Raw genomic sequence first — 21,854 nt, 5'->3', positions numbered from 1 at the left:
GATAAATAAGATTAATACTGGCTTCGGCCAACAGGATTAGGTTATTACCTTCCGATGAAGGGGTCCGAACATATATAAAAAAATCCTTTTCTTTGTCTCTTTTATCTCAATCTTATATGTACCCTAGTACCAACGATTCTCATACCATGTAAATACTGTAGTTATAGTCTCAAACGTCGACACATAAAAATACAACAATTTCACCATCTTTAAGATATCTGTGTGTATCTCTTTCAGAGAAATTGACCATGAAAAGTATACAAACGCGTGATAATTCATACATGATCGGTCAGTGACCATAGATAATTCACAAAAAAAAAAATGGCGGGAAGAATCAATGATGAAAAGGAAGTGTGTGCAGTTAATTTGGTAATATCTCTTCAATTCTTCACGCAGTCTTCAGCATGTACGCGTATATATATAGCTAGGGATATATGCCTCCATCTCTCTCTCTCTATATATATATATTCTCGCTTAATTTCATTTGGGAAAAAAAGATGCATGTGATGCCAGTGCTGAACTATGCAAACAATTAAGTGTTGGTGGTTGAAGATGTCCAAGTTCAAGGGTGATACTCTTCTAGTGCCTGCGACGAATCCCCAAGCTTCTTTTCGGCGTTGGAAATTCTGTCGTGGAAGGTGCGCATCTCCGCCCATTGCCGGGCTCGAACCTGCACTCACGCACGTAATTAACATCATCAATTACTCCCTCCGGTTTCATTTTAATTGACGCTTTGGATAATAACACGCTCTACAAGATATACCTTTAACCTTGTTTTTCTATTATAATATATACAATAAATAAATACATGTTTATTTTTATTATAGTGTTTTGAAGGACAAATCTATATATGTTTTTCTAGTTTCTTTAAACTAAATATTTTTAAAGTTATTGATGGTCAAAGTTATAAAAGTTTAACCTAAACCTTGTCTAAAACGTCAATTAATATAGAACCAGAGGGAGTACGTCTTCAACTGAACACTTTAGCTAATATTTAATTAATCACACACTAATAGAATGCTTCTTCAGTTAACATGCATGCACTATGTACTACAACAGTAGTAATTACTGTATCATTTCATATTGGTGCAAAGAATGGGCTTCATTTCATATTGAACTAAAGAATTACTGAGTTACCTTTTCGCTGCTTCCTTGTTGTTCACCGTTACCCTGAAGAAAGAGATCGAGAAATTGATTAGTAACACAAACAAACAAACAAAGGAGACCCTGAATTCAGTAACGAGCAAGCAAATTACAGTTAAGAAGAAATTATTTATTAACCTGGGCAATGAGCGTGGGAACTCCATGATGGGACACGTACTGCGCGTCCACGATGCCGATCTGCTCTTCAGGATTCTGCCATTCATGCATGATGATCATGTGTTTAACCTTATTTCTTCAGCAAGCTATTTGAGTAGTAGTACCATCTGAATGAACACTAGTGTACTAGTACTTACGTCGACGCATCTCCAGAAATTGAAGTCCAGACCCCAGCCATGAACCAAGTCATTCTGCATATTTATAAGCATATACAGTTCCATTGGCTCGTTTATTTTTGGTTGAAATTAAGTGTTAGTGAGAAATAATTGTGAATGAATTAATATATACTTGCCTGAATCATGTGCCAGACGCATGTCCAGGCTTCCCTGGAGAAGACGGGCGCCATCACCTCCACGAACCTGCGTGTCGATCGTTATGTCTTTCAGACTCGAGGAGTTTCAGAGACCAAATAAGACAGTAGTAGTGGAGTAAGAGGAAATTCATGTCACCCGCTGCAGGGTCGTTGGTGCACATCAGGGCAACGCCCTCCCTCATTCGTCCTGTTCCAAATTTTACCACACACAAACTGTCTGCGTCAGTCAGTGTCTCTACTGAAGTAACAAGAGCCTGAATTTCTTCAGATCGATTTCCATGGTTCGTTTTCAGCTGCTTTACTTACTTGTGCATTTCCCGGCCGTCGTTTCTTCGAACGGTGACTTCGTACGTCTTCTTCCCTCTTGTGCTGTCCAATCCTGGCTGCGATATCTCCAACCCATTCTTCTTCGCCACCTTCACGTACCTATGTGTTTCCGATCGATTTGTTGGTTGGTTGGTTGTTCAAAGGCCACGACACATTACTTGATCAGCTCCAATAAGCAAAATTCAGAGTTCAGAAACCAGACACACACGTACTCTTCCGCGGTGAAGTTGTCGACTCCCAGATCCTCGTCCCACAAGAAGATGTATTCGTATGGCGCCACGATGCTCGGATGCAGGAACCTCTTTGCAAACCACCTTCGATCAATCATTTGTCATTAGCCCATCAGCTACAGATTGGAGTACTACTGTAAGCATAATGCTGCTGCTCAGTGCTCACCATTTGGTCTGCTTCTTGGCGCTGACGTGAACAGCCTGCTTCGACCACTCCAAGTCATCCCATTCAGTCGTGCGCCCGTCGTAGTGGAACAGAACCACGTCGAACTTATCAGAGAACTGCACATTGTTCACTTCTGAGATTAAAGTTTACAGCTGACGACATATGGTAAAGTTCAGAAACTGAACATCCAACCGCCACATGTTCAGTTCAGAGATGCAGTGCTAGCTACCAGAAGCAAGAAAAACATTCAGAGAGATGATTTCCTGCCTCTTCCTGAATCTTAATTCCTTTTACCTTGAGAACAGTTGCATTCACATTGGCTTTCTCAGAGTATCCCACCGCGAGTGCCAAAAGGTACTTGCCAGTCGCCACGTCCTGATGATCGATCAGTGCACAAACACATATATGAAGCTCTTATATCAACTTTACTGTCCATATTTAAGTTAACAAACCAGAATCAGAGTTCAGAGAGCTGCCTACCTCCCTTGGTGATCCCCACAGCCGTCTCATGTGAAGATCAGACTCTGTAACTACTAATCCTGGTGGTAGCTTCTCTGTACCTTTCGGCTTTGTCAACGCAGGATTCTAAAACCATCAAACAACAGAAGATAATGAGTTTATCTACTACCAGCTGAGAAACTAGAAGCTCTCAACTTTTACCTCTGAAGTGCCATTTGACAGGATAGTGGTGTTTCTGAATGGTGACCACAGTATGCCTATCATGCTGCTGCCACTGAAGCTGTAGTTCGCACCATCACCACTGCTGCAAGGTAATAAGCCACACTGAAGCTGCATGCATCACACAAAAGGAGACTCATTGATTCATCAGATAAAGATCATCTCTCAAATTTCATGGGCAAAAACAGATATCATAAATAGTACATACTGTATCTATCTATTACCTGTGGTGTGATCTGTACTGGAAAAGAAATGCCAATGAAGAATCCAAATACCGCCGCAGATAATGCGGTCACAATGGGGTTTGCTCTCATTCTCACTGTTTACTAACAAGATCATCTCAAATGTTAGTTAGTACACCTAGTTAGTCCTTAGGAAAAGATGAAAACATCAAGAAAAGAGAGTGGTAAGAGCTCACATTATTTCTCTTGAGAACTGCAAGTAAATTAAACAGCGCAGTTTGCGTTCGCTGTCTGCTAACAAGGTCTTTTACTCTTCAGTGACCCAACTGAACTGTAAAAAACCCATGTTTCAGAGGAGCAACCAAACAACATTCAGGCAATGGCAGCAGTACACACAAGAAGGAAAACAAGAAGGAGCTGCAGACTTACAGGCACAAACAGAATTGACGTCCTGTACACGGGTGCAGGTATGCAAAGAGGATGAAAATTAAGCACCGACTGACCTATATATGACTTGTTATGCTGGCTGGCTGGCTAAGCTACTCTGCTTGGACTGCTGTTTAGCCTTGATTTGGTTGTGAAATAAAGGGATAACTAAAATAACATGATTGATAGAGTAGAATCCGGCTAACTTATGCAGGGGAAGTTGGAGTTGAGTTCCTTACACTTGCACTCAAAGCAGCTGACTCCCGATCCTACAATCTAGCTACTCTGCAACTTGTTTCATAAGGTATGCTAGCTAGCAAGTTTGCACACAAAGTAAGGCCAGCATTGCTCTCAAGGTCTGCACGTATTATATTATTATACTTCTCTAGATTAACTTTTGACAATGGTTACAGCGGTCCCTACCAGTAACAGAAACAATGGTGTTTGGATCAGGGACTAAAATTTTATTCCCTGTCATATCGGATGTTTAGACACTAATTAAAAGTATTAAACGTAGACTAATGACAAAACTCTTTCCACAACCCTGAACTAATTCGCGAGACGAATCTATTGAGCCTAATTAATCCATGATTAGCCTATGTGATGCTACAGTAAACATGTGCTAATTATGGATTAATTAGGCTTAAAAAATTTGTCTCGCGAATTAGCTCACATTTATGCAATTAGTTTTATTATAAGTCTACGTTTAATACTTCTAATTAGTGTTCAAACATCCGACGTTTAATATTTCTAATTAGTCTCTGGATCCAAACACCACCTAGTTTTATCTACCTTGTATCTATTATCATACTTATGTTATGGGTAATTTTTATCATTCTTGAGAATGTACCACATTTGTAGTGTAAAAGTTGATACCTCCAGTTACTTTCTTAAGTACTGTAAAATTTCTCTTATATTATACTGTATTACTAAGATAGCTAAAAAAAGAAGCCGCCATCTCTGTTTTGGAGGTGTAGAAATTACCATGTTAATCATATCAGAGAATAAAAAAGATATACACCATTTGGTCATTGTGAGTTTAGATTATAACCGTACAAGTTGATTGATAAAGTTGTATATAAAATACAGTTGCACACTACATATGAGGAAAAAAAAAAGAATTGTATACCCAATACATGTATATCTTTAAAAGCCTACTGTATATAAAAGGCTACAACTGTACAAACGAAAAACATAAACTAAAAGTTGTATATCGAATCCTATTCTGCTTTGAAAATCAAGGCTCCAAGAAATTTACGCGGGAAATCCACTAGTTTAATGCAAAGGATCTCCTAGTCCTACCAACGACTTAAGCAGTGGTGTGCTAATTAAAATTGAGAGTATATAACTGTTGAATAAAAAAGTGCGTAGGTTTTTTAAAACTGTAAATTTGGATACCGAAGGTTGCACGGACGGCCGGCGGTTCGCGAGGGGATGGAGGCGGCTGCTCCGGCGGCCGGCTTAGGGGGCGGCGGCGGCTACGGCTGCCGTCGGCGATCGATCGTCTTCATCGCGTCGATCTCGGTGGTGTCTGTCTGATTCTCATCTCCGAATTGAAGAAGAGCCGTTGTGTGTTCTTCCTGCTTAATATCTCTGCCACACCATCCATTTTCTTCATCGCTTACGCTTATTGACTTTATTTGTTGCTGTATTAAGCACGACAGAATGAGAGTCCATCAAGTACTAGCGTGAGATTTAATGTACACTAATACAAATTTGATGTACACAACTGTGAGCACTTTAACTATTGCTTCTGCTAGCTGTTAGTATATACTACTATAGTACACACTAGAAATTTAGTAACACTAGCAATTTTTTTTTTAAAAAAATCAACACTAGTTAGATTAATTTGGTTGTGCTCTAAGCTCACTTTCTTTCCAACCTAATGGTACTGGACATTTTTATTATGGTAGTACATCATTTTAGGTTTATCCCAAATCAAATATTTCTATACCAAACCATTAATTCTTAGAAACTTGTATAGTTTAACAACATATGAACTGAATATTAAGAAAGCATTTCTCACGACAAGTTTTGAGAATATAAAACTTATGATGTTAAACTATATGAATTTATAAATATTGAAATGTTGAACTTAGGACAAATGTAGTATATTTGTTTTTGCGTCTGTGTGGCAGTGTGGGTATTTATGCGTTTGTTGGGAGCCCAATCTTTGACAGCGCTGTGGCTATGCTGCAGCAGCAAGTGAAAAAAAAAAAGAAAAGAAAAACCGTATGTGCTAGCTTGCTGCTGCAGCCCGCCAGCCGCAGCGAATGGAACCTACTGTGTATCAGGGTTTTCTTTGTTAAATTAAATTTTCAGGTAAGATTAACTTTATTAGCTTAGGAAAAATGCATACAAATTAAAGCCAGTTCGCCAAAGGCTCGTAGCCCGACGGCCCGACTCACGTCCGACACAGAGATTTGGCCCAACCCAAACACAGCACGGCCCAACCCGGCCGTTGGATTGTACCTGGGACTCTTCCTCGGCACGGCATGACCCAACGATCAGCACAACCACGGCCCGACATCCCCCGCTCCTGCAGGCTGTAGCCCGTTGGCGGCCAACTCAAAGAGATAAGGGAGGTAAATAGACTTATTCCAGTCATATATAAGGCACGGCATAAAGAGATGAGGAAGGCGGAATATAATTATTCCAAGGACGAGCACAGTGGGTTTTGCTCGTCATGCCTGGAACATAGGTGCAGCCCATGAGCGGGCACAACACGACGTGTCAGTCGGGCCATGCGGGCTCAACTGATCTTGAACCGTGCCTTGTTGTGTTTGGGCCGGACCATGTAGGCGGCCCATTTGGCCATCTATAGCTAGGGTATAATGCTTATTTTTCAGATAAACCAAGGTGGTTAATTTTTTTCATGTGAAGGTGCCAAGGTGGTTAAATTGATTAGATAGGTCACCACTCGCAAATGTGCACATTAATTAAGATCTAGTCATTTGTACTACTTTTGTCACATAATAAATTAATCTAATATAAAATGTGACACAAATTATGATATTGCAAATCTGGATAGAAGCCTATACAGATATGTAATGCGCTTATGTCCAGATTGATAGTATTAGAATGTGTCACATCTCATACTAGATTATAGAACATATTTGAGACGAAGAGAGTACTCTGTCCAGAAAAACCCAACCGACCCCTTCTACTATAGTTTGTCTAGATTCGTTGTATTAGGAGGGGTTACATCTTTTACATCTCTTTCTAGGTTGGGTTTTTCGGAACGGAGGGAGTAGGTTAGACCCAATCAATGCACTCAGACGTTGATTTCTCTGTGTCTTAACATGCAGCTGCACGCACTTGCGGATTTTGATGATGAAACTATATATGAGGGTTTCGTTTAATTAGGGTGAAATTAAGCAAGCGACAAATTAAATCCAGTCCGATCAACCATATCGTTGGCATTGACCAGCACAGGCTCCAAGGTCAACATACACATATATATGATTGATTATTGGAAAAAGCCATCATCGATCTCAGCATGAAATACAATGAACATAATGTCGATTTTATAATTGAATCCGGCCGTTGAGTCTGCTGCTATATACCATCGATTTCATCGGTATCAAGCATATATATGTACTCAATCTCTGTGAACCAATGAATTAATCGGTCAATTAGTACTACTAGTATATATAGTACACAACTTGCCTGGTTCGGAAACCGGCCGGCCTAGTTTAATTAGTCAGCCGTCGCCTAGAAAGCCATGAATTTAACTATACTTTAGTCTATAAACCTGAAGATTACTATATATGCTCTGAAGTCAAATATGAAGTGCTATCTATAGCAGAAGCAATTTCTCTCCACAAGCATGCTTTTCCTTTCTCTCGACACGTAGCCATGCATGTACATGTTGACAAATTAAGCCATACTCCATACTCCCTCCGTCCCAAAAAAAAAGACAAACCCTGGGTTTACATGTCCAACTTTGACTGTCCGTCTTATATGAATTTTTTTTATAATTCGTATTTTCATTGTTGTTAGATGATAAAACATGATTAATATTTTATGCGTGACTTGTCTTTTTAATTTTTTTCATAATTTTTTCAAATAAGACGGACAGTCAAACGCTAGACACGGAAACTAGGGTTTGTCTTTTTTGGACGGAGGGAGTATGTTGTTGACAACAACAAACAATATAATATTATATTATGAACCGACCAATATTGTGTAGATACTATATATTACTACACCAGAAGTTCAACTGATTTATTACAGAAATTAAACGAGACCTAGCTTAATCAACATAAAGTCAAATGAGTCAAATTAAAAGAGGAGAAAAGGAGAAGGTAGCTAGAGGAAGAATTGAATCAACACAAATTTCTTTTGAGGCAATCAATGCAAATCAATTGAAGTCGTTTTTAGTACTATTGGCTTGAGATGTATATTTGGTACTGTAGGGTGCAGTTTTAACCCCATGATCCCATATTCGATTTCTCAATTAAAGTGCTCACATTATCTCTTTGGCTGTCAAATGTTTTTTTAACTTTCAAATTAACCATGCCATGTATACTAAACTAGTTCATATGTGCTCTCGTGAGCCTAGTTAATTTTGCCCCCCAAAGAACCTGCCTCTTTGTAACTAAATCTGGTTAATTTGATCATCCGAGACGATATATATGATGTAGAGGTCTAGGCTGACGTTAATTGTTAATTAATAACTCAGCGATGATGATCTGCTGCAGCTGCCGTGGCGTCGGCTTGAGCCTTTTCGGCGTCGGCGATTCTGCGGTAGAAGGTGCGCATCTCGTCAAACTGCCGGGATCTCACCTACGTATTTACACACCAGATATGTATTAATTAACATCTACAGGAATATATATATTACGTCAAGTTTTTTTTATACATTAATATATTTAATAACTAGTACACAAATTACTTTTTAATAACTAGTCAAAAGCCAAATTCCTAGCTTATCAAAACAATTGAACACATATTTAATCCAACTATAGTAAATTTTATATAATTTTCCTTATTGTAAATACATTGAATTGATTGGTTACATAACCCTCAATTTTTTTTAATTTACCAGGGCCCTCTTGTAAAAGATGGCATATCTAATGAGCCCTTAAGAAAAAAAACAAACCGAATATAATATTGCTTAGGACCTCGAGTGATTCGGTTTTGTAAGTTTAGGGACCCATTATATCTGGTATTTGGTTCAGGGATGAATTGCAAACTCGGCGATAGATTGAGGGACCTATAGTGAACTTATTCCTAGCCAAAGAGACCAAATTTGCCTCATAGACCCAATAAGCTCAGTAGGTGGCACCTAAACCCAACTTTTTTTTTTTGGATTTTTTTCTTGCATATCTGAAATACTCCCTCCATCTCAAAATAACCCATCTTAAGATAACGAAACTGAATAAAGGCTTATCTAGATTCGTTGTCATAGAAAGGGTCACATCCTATCCTAGATTGAATTGTTTTGGGACGGAGGGAGTAGGTGCACGGGTTGAGGAAGGGGGCTAGAGAGAGTAGGCTACGTGAGAAGTATATGAAGGCTTGGTAGCGGTAGCCAGTAGCGGAGGAAGCGCACGCGGAGAGAGAGAGAGAGAGAGAGAGAGGTACCACGAGGTACCAAAAATTTAGTGTAAAATTTGTACCTCATGGTACCTAGGTACCATGAGGTACCAAATTTACAATAGAAAAAATAGTACCTCATGGTACCTCCTCAAGTATCTCATGAGGTACCAAATTTACAATAGAAAAAATGGTACCTCATGGTACCTCCTCAAGTACCTCATGTTATCTCTAACGAGCTAAACTTCCAGCTCGGCTCGTTAGAAAAATTAAACGAGCTGAGCCGAGCTTGTCACGAGCCGAGCGAGCTAACGAGCCACGAGCTCCCTGTCCACCCCTAGTAGCGGCAGCCAGTAGCGGAGGAAGCGCGCGTGCATAGAGAGAGAGGCCGATTGATCCAGACTGGAGCATCATCCCTTCACCAACATTTTGGGTCCCAGGTATCAAGGAGATGTACGGTCAAAATAGACACCACCATCCTTACCATTTTAAGAGTATAGATTATACTACCTCCATATTTTAATGTATGACGCCGTTGATTTTTTGTCCAACGTTTGACCATTTGTCTTATTCAAAAAATTTATGTAATTATCATTTATTTTATTATGACTTGATTCGTTATCGAATGTTCTTTAAGCATGCCATAAATATTTTCATATTTACATAAAAATTTTGAATAAAACGAATGGTCAAACGTTGGTCGAAAAGTCAATGGCGTCATACATTAAAATACGGAGAGAGTAATATATACTATGAATAAAAGTTGTACGATTATATTTATGATGCTATATATACACACTTCGATAATATAACATATTTTAAAATATTCATATATTCTTAAAAGAAGGTAAGATTGAAGTTTAAACTTAAAAACAGTGTGCATGCCGTATCAAATAGTATTTGAGGAGTTAAGAGAGTAGCTACTTAGAATAATACAGTTAATTGTACGACTTACCTTGGCACTGCTCCCTTCTTGTTCTCCGTTGCCCTGTATATATATGGAGAGAAAAACACAATTAAATATGGTAGGAGTAGTGTATAATTTAACCAAAGCTAGTTGCATTATGGGATAATAGATATTGTTTTTAGTTACTTGGCTTATGAGCGTTGGGACACCGCGATGGACAACGAACTGCGCATCCACGACGCCTATATGCTCTTCAGGCTCCTGCTTTGCCAATATATATATGAATGAATGCATGATTCGATCGATTTTTTTAAATTAAGCAGTACATTATTTCAGTGTACATCGATCTGAATGTAGAGATCGCCAGTGTTTGCAGCTAATAAGCTAGCAGTATGAACTTACGTCGACGCATCTCCAGAAATTGTGGTCGAGACCCCAGCCGTGGACCAAATCATTCTGCGTACATACAATGCATGCAGATTCATTATATTGATCGTTAGTTCGTTAATTTATGTCTGACTGAAATACTAACCAATACTACTGTAAGTCAGAATTAATATAATGAATGCGATGGACACTTGCCGGGATCATGTGCCAGACGCATGCCCAGGCGTCTCTGGAGAAGACGGGCGCCATGACCTCGACGAACCTGCCGGAGGTGTGCATGTCGCCGGCGGGCCTCCTGGCGGTGGCCGTGTAGCGTGATCTCTTCCCTTTGGTGGCGTCGAGCCCCGGCTGCGAGATCCCCAGGCCATGCTTCCTGGCGATGCTGATGTACTCCTCCGCACTGAAGTTGTCCACTCCCAGATCCTCATCCCACAGGAATATGTACTCGTATGGCGCCACGATGCTCGGATGCATGAATCTCTTCGCAAACCACCTATTCAATTTCAATTCAATTCATATGCATTTACTATATACTGATCGATATGATGATCAATCAATTCAGCTAATTAATTAACAGTTGGATTAATTGGAGTAGGTAGTTAATTACCATTTGGTCTGCTTCTTGGCGCTGACATGAACAACCTTCTTGGACCACTCGAACTCCTCCCATTCAGTCGTCCGACCGTCGTAATGGAACAGCACTATGTCAAACTTGTCCGATAACTGCATGTATTATATTCCTATTATTATTCATTAAGTCTGCAAATATATAGGATCGAGTAATAAGTTAATGAGCGAGCGACCTTGTGAACAGTTGCATTGATGTTGTCTTTCTCAGTGTACCCCACCGTCAGCGTCACAAGGTACTGCTTGCCACTCGCAACGTCCTGTATACACATTACGTACATACATACTCCATATATGATCAGTTAAGAATAAAATCATACACTACTACTACAATAGAATGGCCCAATTATATATACGCTTTATTAGTGCCGGTTTAGCCAAAAACCGGTATTGATAGGATCGATTTTCCACTCATCCACGTGCCTAGCTAGCTAGTACGACTAATTAATAAGAGAAGCCAGGCCTTAAGTCAAAATCGCAAGTACTCCATCAATCTTCATCGATCTCCACCCTCTTCTCTCATCCTCGACTCACAGCTAGCGACGGTGGACGATGACGGTGAGGCCCATAAGTCCATAGGCGAGGCAGCGGTGGCCTCTTTCTTCGTGTGTTGAATGTAGAAGGATTTCGATATCGGTATGTGATGTGGTTGGTTGTTCTGTTGTTGATGGTGTAAGACGAATAATTGAATCAATGTGACTAGCTTGTTCTTGATCTGTGATGTGGTTGTTTTATTCTTGATCTTTGGATGTGGCTGCTCTTATGTTCTATACAATGGCTAATAATAATAATAATCTTCGTGCGCATACCACTACTAAAAAAGCATTTTTCCATACGGTTGAATCTGATTTTCGTAGGCAGTTGGGTGACTCGCACGCACCTACTCCCTCCGTCCCCAAAAAAAAATACAAACCCTGGGTTTCCATGCCAACGTTTGACTGTCCGTCTTATATGAAATTTTTTTATAATTAGTATTTTAATTGTTGTTAGATGATAAAACATGGTTAATACTTTATGCATGACTTATCTTTTTAATTTTTTTATAATTTTTTCAAATAAGACGGACGGTCAAACGTTGGACACGGAAACCAGGGTTTGTCTTTTTTTGGGACGGAGGGAGTAGGTGTCTGCGAAATTCGCTACTTTTGTGTGTGGATGGCGCACCCGCATGAGGAGTAGACAGGAGTGCAGAGGAGTGGGAGAGAGAAAGACAATGGAGTGAGAATAAAATAAAAGAAGAGTTGGAAAAGAGGGAGGGGGTGATTCTTTCATGCGGATTACTTAACAGGCCCGCATGCAAAAACATAAGTATTTTCACGTGTGGTTCTTCTAGAGACCAGCTTGCGAAAATTAATTTTTACATATGAACCTCTTAAGAAGCTGTATGCGAAAATGGGGATTGATTTTTGCAGACGCGGATATTTATGACCCGCCTACAACCTATAAGGTGCTTGTTGAGAAAAAATCATTTGTGTAGTAGTGTACTCATCCTTGAAAAATCTACATACATGCAATTTCTAATCCCTTTAACTATGTGGATTAATTCCCTACATACTTATCTTACCTCACCAAAGAATATTGACATTATTTTGCTTCGACAATAGACATGTTTCTTTTAGAAGGCGTTTGAATTTAGTGAGCATGCAAGTTTCACGGACAAGACAGCAAGAGTCCCCACATGTAGGTGATAGAGCTGGTGGTGGCAGATTCACTGTCACCACCAGCTCTAAAGTACTACTACCTTCTAAAGTAGTACAGATACAAGCGGCCTGTGCACCAAGTGATCGATGAGAAGATAGACAGACATAATGCATATATATAGCTGTAGCATGTACCGATGTTGGGTGGCCCCAGAGGCGGTGTAGATGAAGATCAGAGTCCCGGACAACAATACCCGGAGGCAGCCTCTCCGCTCCTTGCGGTTTTTTCGCCACTGCAGCTGCTGCTGTCGTTGTACCGTTCTGCAAGCACAGCCCGATCGATCGATATGTAAATTGGTTACGAGACAGATCGATCGTTCATATATATGTAAATTCAGACAAACTACTGCCTTTACTAGTGTACTGTCCGAGAAAGAAGAACCGCTAGGTACGATCCAGCTGCAGGTAAAAATCCGTATGATATGAGGTAGCTAGCTAGTGTATATATCACGATCGAACACAAAGTAGTAGTAGTAGTAGTAGTAGTAGTGTACCCCTGAAATAGTGGCATTTGACGGGGCACTAGTGCTGTTTCTGACGGATGGTGCCCAGAAGTTGAGCATGTTGTTGTTGCTGTCACTGCTGGAGCTGGAGTTCGTGTTTGTACCGTCGCAAGGGAGAAAGGCACAATACTGAAGCTGCATGCACAAATATATATATATACATATATATATATATATATATATATATATATTCATTTGTTTAGATATATATATAAAGATTGATCCATCGGGTAGGTTTAGACATATATACTGTACATGTATGTATGGAATATATATACTCACCTTTGGTGTGATTTCTACAGGAAAAGAAATACCAATGAAGAAGCCGAACACGGCCGCGGATAATGCCGTAAAGATCGAACTTGCTGCTTTCATCTTCGACCTGCTTTTGCTAAGCTAATAAACTTATCAACCAACAATTAAGCTGTTCGATCGATCGCACCAGCTAGCTGCTAGCAGAAGCTCGATCGATCATTAGCATGCTTAGCTAGCTTGATTGTCGCTGTGCTTTGCTCCTGGATCGACTAGCTATAGCCTATAGCTGCGCATTCAAATATGGACGATGACTGGTTAATAAAGGAGGAGGTATCAATGGATGGATCCGATTCCGGCCAAATAAGTCAGTCGTTAACTTGTACAGGGGAAAGGTCACTTACGACCTACCTTACCTAGCTTCCTTCGACTTGCACCCAAAGCATACATGCATTCGAATCATACGCGTATATGCATGAAACCAGCGGATACTATATATGCAGCTAATGCAGTTGACCTTAATTTGTTGAATAGGAATATACCACTGTTCCAAAACACGTATAAGTTCTGGATATTGAAACCATTAATTACCTCACTCCCGGCACTCATAAGAGGACCTCATCGGCGGAAACGATAATTAGCGCAGACGCGCTACTTATCGATCTAGTGCGCGTTTCTAGTCCACTTCACTGTGTTCTATTCCGGCCCATCAGTAAGGAAGCGAGTCTAAATTTTTTTTGCAACGAAACGACGGGGGGCACGCGCGCACGCGGATTCGGAGGAAAAATCGTGATTAGTTTTTTTACTTCCGATAATCACACTATTAATTAACATTCTCTTTTTCAGATTTTTTCCCATCTTTACTAAAGGTTTAAAAATCTCTACATGAAATTTGAAACTTTCAATTCGAATTTTAAAAACTTTCAACCCGAACTTTGGAAACTTTCAAGTCAAATTTATAAAACTTTCAACTCAAATTTTGAGTCAAAAGTTTTTAGAATTTTAATTAAAATCTTTGAATTCTAAGTTTGAAAGTTTTTATAATTTAAGTTGAATGATTTTAATTTTGAGATGAAAGTTTTCAAATTTGAGTTAAAAGATTCCAGTCTTTAGTTAAAAGTTTTCAAATCCGAATTGAAAGTTTTTAAATCTTGACTTGAATATTTTCAAATCTAAGTTGAAAGTTTCAAAAAAATCCAAATCTTGGCTTAAAAGTTTTCAAGTCTAAGTTAAAAATTGTAAATCTTCACTTTAAAAGTTTGTTAGAGTCAACTCTCCGTTCCTGTCCCAATTTACCGTGTCCTAAAATAAAGGGGAAAAAACACGTTTTTTCCCAAAAAAACGAAAGGAAAACAGAAAAAAAGAAAAAAAATAAACATGCGCGCGTGGGAGAAAAAACTGGAAACATGCAAGTGGACCCCGTTATCGCCGATTCCTATCCAATCCGTGTGTGACTTATTCTCCCCCCGTGCACGCGCTGGGTAGGAGCCCCCCCTCATCGGTGCTTGATGAGCTTGGATTGACAACTAGCACCAACAGAGGGGTGACAAATAAAAAAAAAGCCGCCTCAGTGAATTGAATCGATTGCCCCCCAATCCCCATAGGCATGTTGTAACCGAATAGGCATGAAGAATCTCCAATTGCAATCACAAAATCATTCGCATAAGCATGTTGTTCAATTACTCCTCCAAACCCAACTAAACATTCACAAAATCATTCATAAATCACAAGAGGGGAGAAGAAGCTGCGGCATGGACATGGCCATCGAAGAACAAGATGGTGAAGAGGGTGGTTGCTGTCGAATTGACCGCTCGGTCAGATCCGATCGAAGCCAAGCACGTGGCGGCCAGATCCAAGTGGCCAGATCTGGTGGTCTTCGACCTCCATATAGCTGCCGACGCCTCTTAGGCAGAGGAGAAAAGATATATTTTTTTTAAAAAAATTTAAGGTAGAGAGGAGAAAAGATTTTTTTAAAATAAAAATTCTATGTGACGGACATGTGAATCCCACTAATATGTAGGCACTACCATAGAATGATAAGTCAGCGCACGGAGTGGGTTGGAGTGTGTTTAAACCTGTATGATATGTGGGTCCCACTAATCCAAAAATATATTCTCAAAATTTAGAGATTTAGAGATGACATACCTGTATAAGTTAAGATACCGTCCATGCACTTCACTCTATAATGTAATGAGATCTTGCAAACCAATGCAAATACAAATTAAGTCAACGTGAAGGGGGTCTAAAAGAGGAGAAAACGAAGTTACAAGAAGAATCAACACATTTTTTTAGGCAATGGATGAAAATAAACTAATAAAGCATCTACTAATATTCTAGCAGCCCATGCTCTCATATGAGCCTAGTTTACAGTAGTGTACTAGTGTATGCCTTATGTTTGGCCACAAAATGATCTTTTTTAACTAAATCTGGTTAATCAAATCAACAGGACATGATCTAGAGTTCTATATAGGTCTATATTGTTGGTGTTAATCTCTCAGCGATGCTGCTCTGCTGCGGTGGCGTTGGCTTGGGCCTTGTCGGCGCTGGCAATTCTGCGGTCGAAGGTATGCATCTCCTCAAACTGCCGGGATCTCACCTACATTATGTACAAGATATTAATACGTAATTTTCTCCGGTCCAATAAAAAATACCTTAAGGTACCGGCACCTCATGCTACCAAAACGTCTACGATCGTCGGATCTAGCTGGCAAGATGAGCATTATTAGATCTAACGATCGAAAACGATTAGGTATCGTGAGGTACCGGTACCTCGAGATACTTTTTATTGGACTGGAGCAAATCTCTATTAATACTTAACAAGTCTCAAGTTCTTTTGCACAAATATTTTACGATCGATCTGCATGTTGAGTACTCAATATTAGAGGGAGTAATAATGGTATTAATATTATATACTCTCCATTTTAATTAATAGCTAACGTTGTTAACTTCTAGCGTTATGTTTCATCATTTATCTTATTTAAAAAATTAGTGTAAATATGTAGAAATATAAATCATCCTTTTAAGTCTCTTTAATAATAAAATAAATCATAATAAATGATACAGTTTTTATATATTTTTAATAACATAAATAGTCAAACGTCATGTCAAATGATGTTGTCTATTAAAAACAAAAATATCATATATATGCGTATCTAAGTTGTATTTCTGTTGGGTTCCTAAGTTAGTCTGATTATTTGGGATTAACAAATACCTGTTTTAATTAGTTGGCTTGGGGAGTCAATTATAGATCAATCTTTGTACGATTAATAATTCCAAATTCGGAATCAATAAACAATAATGTGCTGTACTCAACTTGAAGTATCAGTTAGATTTTCTGGAGTTGTGCTTATTTAGGGTTTCAATTAAATTTCACTATATACAGTGATAATTTGTTCTGCTCATTAACGTCCAGCTTATCTTTCTCGTTAACGTGAGAGATTTTCTCAGAATGTTGTAAGTATAGACATATACGTAAACAGTAAAATGATTTTACCCTTCTTGAGTAGATATCGGTATGTGCAATGTAAAATTTAATACCTCTAAGGTATCTCGAGGTAAATTAACAAAATTTTTAATATAGCTCTTTGGTACATGCAAGTACTTTGTAAGGACTACAAAATTTGTCCAAGCAGATAGATAGTTGTATTTTACATACCTTGGCACTACTTCCATCTTGTTCTCCATTGCCCTATTTGTCAAGAGAAAGACAATTATTGATGAACTAGCGTTTAATCAACCAAGCTAGTTGCGGATTCAAATTAAACCTCAAGTAACTGGCAAGGTACACATATGGAGAAATTCTTTGTATACCTCCTAAATATATTACTAACCCTTTCTATGTTGTAGAATTTATCTGATCCTTTTCATATCCCCGAGTTTCTTCATTGATCCCTTAAACATCCATTCGGTTATAGTTTACCATTAAGTTTTTTTGTGACTATTATATTGTCGCTAGTTATATATATTACAAAATTTTAAGCATTCTTACAGTAAATAACAATGTTCAATTAGACAAAAAAATATTTTTGAGAGCAATTACACAAAATTATTAGAGTGGCTGAAATGCATATTAAAAAAATGCACTGAATAAGAAAAACGTTTTTTTTTAAAAAAAATCTTTGCATGAAGTGATAATAGTGACATAAGTAGGGTACATGGTTATGACAAAACCCACATTTTTAACTACATATTCATTAAAAAGTTACTTTTAAATTTGGTGCAAAATTTCACATTTTTTTTAGTTTCAATAAAATCATTTTTAAAAAAATGAATTTTGAAAGTGCATATTTAGTAATTTATCCCATACTATTTTTTTCACAATCCAAATATAATTCTTGTATAGAACGTAGAACATTGTTAGCTTTTATTGATATATGAATCAGGGCAATAAGATCATTTTAACGGTTACTAACGGAATTATATATAAGAAATCGTAACAAAAACTCTATATAAGAGATGAAGCAAATCTCAAGATCAGGCGTAGGACCACGTGAAATTTTAGGGACACAAAGAGAATTGACCTATATACCTGGCTTACGAGCGTTGGGACGCCGCGATGGACTACGAACTGCGCATCCACGACACCTATATGCTTTTCAGGCTCCTGCATGCAAATTAATTATGATCGATCGATCGATCAATTTCTTCAAGCACAATAATATAATATAGTACTACAGCATATGACAATCTGAATAATGTAGATGGAGCTGCAGAGTCGTAGTAATTAGAAGTACTTACGTGGACGCATCTCCAGAAATTGAAGTCGAGACCCCAACCATGAACCAAGTCATTCTGCATGCATGCAGAATTGCAGATTTCATTCGGTTCTCGTTTACTTTTGGCTGAAATTAACTGTAAGTGAGAATAAATTCAGAAATAGTACGTAATGCGCTTGCCTGGATCATGTGCCAGACGCATGCCCAGGCGTCCCTGGAGAAGACAGGCGCCATGACCTCGACGAACCTGCCGGAGTTGTGCATGTCGCCGGAGGGCCTCCTGACGGTGACAGGGTACTGTCTCCTCCCTTTGGTGCCGTCGAGCCCCGGCTGCGAGATGTCCAGGGCGTGTTTCCTGACGATGCTGATGTACTCCTCCGCGGTGAAGTTGTCAACTCCCAGATCCTCATCCCACACGAACACGTACTCGTACGCCGCAACGATGCTCGGGTGCAGGAACCTCTTGGCAAACCACCTGCAAGAAATTAAATTCATCAATTCGATCTCACATTTAGCATTCATGCATATAATCATGCATGCTTAATATATGTAATAATGATGTCTGATATATATATATCGAGACATGCATGGAGTAGCTACAGGGAGGTTACCATTTGGCCTGCTTCCTGGCGCTGACATGAACAACCCTCTTGGACCACTCGAACTCCTCCCATTCACTTGTGCGCCCGTCGTAATGGAACAGCACTATGTCAAACTTGTCTGATAACTGCGCGTATATATTCATGTATTGCATTTACTAGGTGTTAATTTTGAATATATCAATCAATTAATGGACCTAGCATATATACTCCATCTTGTAAGTATTAATTACTGATCAGTTAGTTAATGACCTTGTGAATAGTTGCATTGACATTGGCTTTCTCGGTGTAACCCACCGACATGGTCAGAAGGTACTGCTTGCCACTCGCCACGTCCTGTACGTACATTCATACAAACATGCATGTAAGAGATCGATCGATCGATACATAGAAGCTAGCTACACTGACATCGATATGTGATGGAGGCCTGTGCATGGCGCAAGCAGAGATGAAGATCAGATCGAGAGAGATATCGATCATACGGATGTTGGGTTTCCCCAGAGGCGGCGCAGATGAAGATCAGATTCCCGGACGACGATGCCCGGAGGCAGCCTCTCCTCTGCTGCTTTCTTCCTCGACACCTGTACTGCTTCTGCTTCTATCTTGCTCTTCTCCTTCTGCAAGCATCATCAATATATATAATTGCGCACGTTTTTTTATTACTTAAATTGGTTATTAGTATTAATTAGTTCGACACAGTTACGTTGTATATATATCACTATATATATAGTAGCTAGACGAGATATATATTATACCGGCCCTGAAATAGTGGCGTTTGACGAAAAGTTGGCAGTGGTGCTGTTACGGACGGAAAATGGTGCCGCCCACAACGACATGTACTTGTTGAGTATGTTGATGTTGCTGGCCGAGGAGCTGGAGTTTGTGTTTGTACCGCAAGGGATTAGAAAGGCGCAATATTCAAGCTGCAATGCATGCACGTACGTACAATTGCACAGATATTCATGAGTATATATAAATTAAATTAAATTCATGCATATATATATATATATGTATATAATTAAGGACATATACATATATACATGTGTACTAATTAGGTAATAAGTAACATAGGTTACCTTTGGTGTGATTTGTACTGGAAAAGAGATGCCAATGAAGAAGCCCAGCACGGCCGCGGATAATGCCATCAGTATCGAACTTGCTTTCATCCTCCTCGATTGATCGATCGGATAACTAACGACTTATATCTTAGCTAGCAGCTCAGTCGATCGATTACTGCTAGCTAGCTTAATTAGCTTGCTTCAGTTTGGTCCTGGGCTTGTACTATGTATTAGCTGCATGGATCGACGGGTTAATAAAGGTGGGTCAATCTATCCGCCCAATTAAGTCAGTCGTTAACGTGGACACATGCATCTCCTCTGCCGTACGGCACTAATTAGTCGTACGTTACGGCCCACTGACATGTGGGTCCCATCGGTGATCGTCTATGCGGTTAACTTGTAAAGGGGAAAGGGCGTGGTGTAGCTTCGACTTGCACCCAAAGCATACATACATACATATGCAAGCTCTTGCACTTGACTTTGACTCCGATCGTCCGAGCCACTGCAGCTAGGTAAAACGTGAACATACAGTAGTACTCACTAGACCACCCACAGCTTGTTGAATTGGCAAATAAATACTCCCTCCATCCTATAAAAAAACAACCTAATACTAAATATGTAACGCATCATAATACACAACAAATATGGATATACATCTGTTGAGATGATATGTCTCATCCGATACTTGCTTCAGTTTTCAATTCTATGGGACGGAGGGAGTACCTATCTCGTAGGCGTAGCTACTTCTGGTGTCCTCCTTCCATCATAAATATTCTAGGTTAGCTTACATTAAAATTCATTTAAACATTTGAAACTTTAGCTAGCAGTAATTTCTCTTATATACTTAGTTTAAAATGAAAAATAAATAGTATGCACATATTTACCTTAAAAATTACAACAATGTATAACATCATATAAACTTCTTGTAACTCCGAGGATGTTTGGTAGAGGCTCAAGATCTAAAATAGAATGCAGTTATAGAGCTAGGAAAAGATAGGTCCACTATTTCTATATTTATTTTAAACGAATTCACACGCTCGTTCTTAAAAAATTGAGAATAGGATGCAAACTGAGCTTAGCTCAGCTGGTAAGGTCTCTTGTGGTGGAACCTGTCCACCCAATTTCAAAATCTAGATTTAGGAGGAGTGCTTGTATTTACGACTAATTATTTTTTTGGTGATATACGATGCACCACCCATCAATAGCGACGTGTTCATGGTGAGTGATAATTTTATCAATCTCAATATATGCCGACCCAATCTTTGAAATTGCTCGTAGGGATAAAATATTGTTCGTGTACGTTCAAGAATGAGTGTGCTCGCGTGTTTGTGAGTGCCTACGTATGTACCGTGTTTCCAAAAAGAAGATAGAGAATAGGGTAGTGTTTGGTTGGACACTCTATCTCTCCCAGACTGTCAAACATTGTATTTCTTACAAACCATCCACTCTCTTTCTAGTATTATATCAGTCCTCTAGTCAGGGCGGATCTACAGTGGAAGGGCTAGTGTCAGGCGACACCGATGACTTTCAGTAAAACTTATTCTCTCCATCTATTTTTGATAGTCATATTTTATCTTGGCATATAGACCAAGGATAAGTAATTCTACTTATCATCTATTTAAACATGCTACTAGTCATCCTCGTAAACAAATGATTTATTAATATATACATTTCTCGATGCTCATGTAGCCAATCTTGTGTAGAAGAATGGAGAGTCACGCATTAAATCCGAGAAAGTCATTAAGATGATAGGTTGTTGGATTGAAATATGCCTATAAAAATAAATTTTTCAGATTTAAAAATATGACTATCAAAAGTAGATGGAGGGAATATAGCGAAACTGCTTATCCATATATATGTTATAACACCATGATCTAAGTATAATTAATTAGCATACTATGACACCGATAGACATGTTATGAT

The 21,854-nt window shown here is 39.0% G+C and overlaps 3 protein-coding genes across 5 annotated transcripts; all 3 read right to left on the bottom strand.

The window, feature by feature from the left end:
• Positions 1 to 256: 256 nt before the first annotated feature.
• LOC127777197 (uncharacterized) lies at positions 257 to 5,200 on the bottom strand. Of its 3 annotated transcripts, none has more exons than XM_052303742.1 (15): positions 5,041 to 5,200; positions 3,453 to 3,547; positions 3,259 to 3,360; positions 3,017 to 3,145; positions 2,837 to 2,941; positions 2,651 to 2,731; positions 2,357 to 2,472; positions 2,173 to 2,274; positions 1,940 to 2,059; positions 1,770 to 1,820; positions 1,613 to 1,679; positions 1,458 to 1,511; positions 1,282 to 1,356; positions 1,138 to 1,170; positions 257 to 670 (listed from the first exon to the last, which is right to left on the bottom strand). In XM_052303742.1, exons 3-15 carry the CDS (start codon positions 3,346 to 3,348, stop codon positions 563 to 565), a joined length of 1,131 nt encoding a protein of 376 aa, XP_052159702.1. In that variant the 5' UTR covers positions 3,349 to 3,360; positions 3,453 to 3,547; positions 5,041 to 5,200; the 3' UTR covers positions 257 to 562. The 3 variants fall into 3 exon arrangements, with proteins under 3 accessions (XP_052159702.1, XP_052159704.1, XP_052159703.1); XM_052303744.1 differs by having other exon boundaries at positions 3,259 to 3,353; XM_052303743.1 differs by lacking the exon at positions 5,041 to 5,200 and adding an exon at positions 3,646 to 3,949.
• A 2,845-nt stretch (positions 5,201 to 8,045) lies between these two features.
• On the bottom strand, positions 8,046 to 13,830 carry LOC127777367 (uncharacterized). Its single transcript, XM_052303948.1, has 10 exons — positions 13,590 to 13,830; positions 13,299 to 13,442; positions 12,940 to 13,065; positions 11,281 to 11,364; positions 11,085 to 11,200; positions 10,673 to 10,970; positions 10,493 to 10,546; positions 10,277 to 10,351; positions 10,139 to 10,171; positions 8,046 to 8,430 (listed from the first exon to the last, which is right to left on the bottom strand). The coding sequence occupies exons 1-10, from the start codon at positions 13,680 to 13,682 to the stop codon at positions 8,323 to 8,325; spliced, it is 1,131 nt and encodes a 376-aa protein (XP_052159908.1). The 5' UTR covers positions 13,683 to 13,830; the 3' UTR covers positions 8,046 to 8,322.
• A 2,149-nt stretch (positions 13,831 to 15,979) lies between these two features.
• LOC127777466 (uncharacterized) lies at positions 15,980 to 20,039 on the bottom strand. The gene is made up of 10 exons (XM_052304064.1): positions 19,950 to 20,039; positions 19,629 to 19,796; positions 19,356 to 19,490; positions 19,126 to 19,209; positions 18,886 to 19,001; positions 18,455 to 18,749; positions 18,297 to 18,350; positions 18,088 to 18,162; positions 17,215 to 17,247; positions 15,980 to 16,155 (listed from the first exon to the last, which is right to left on the bottom strand). Exons 1-10 carry the CDS (start codon positions 20,037 to 20,039, stop codon positions 16,054 to 16,056), a joined length of 1,152 nt encoding a protein of 383 aa, XP_052160024.1. The 3' UTR covers positions 15,980 to 16,053.
• Between the last annotated feature and the right edge of the window lie 1,815 nt (positions 20,040 to 21,854).

This window comes from Oryza glaberrima, chromosome 6, assembly GCF_000147395.1.
Source record: "Oryza glaberrima chromosome 6, OglaRS2, whole genome shotgun sequence".
Classification (NCBI taxonomy): domain Eukaryota; kingdom Viridiplantae; phylum Streptophyta; class Magnoliopsida; order Poales; family Poaceae; genus Oryza; species Oryza glaberrima.
The sequence above is the reverse complement of the archived record's forward strand: the minus strand, read 5'-3'. Positions and strand labels throughout refer to the sequence as shown.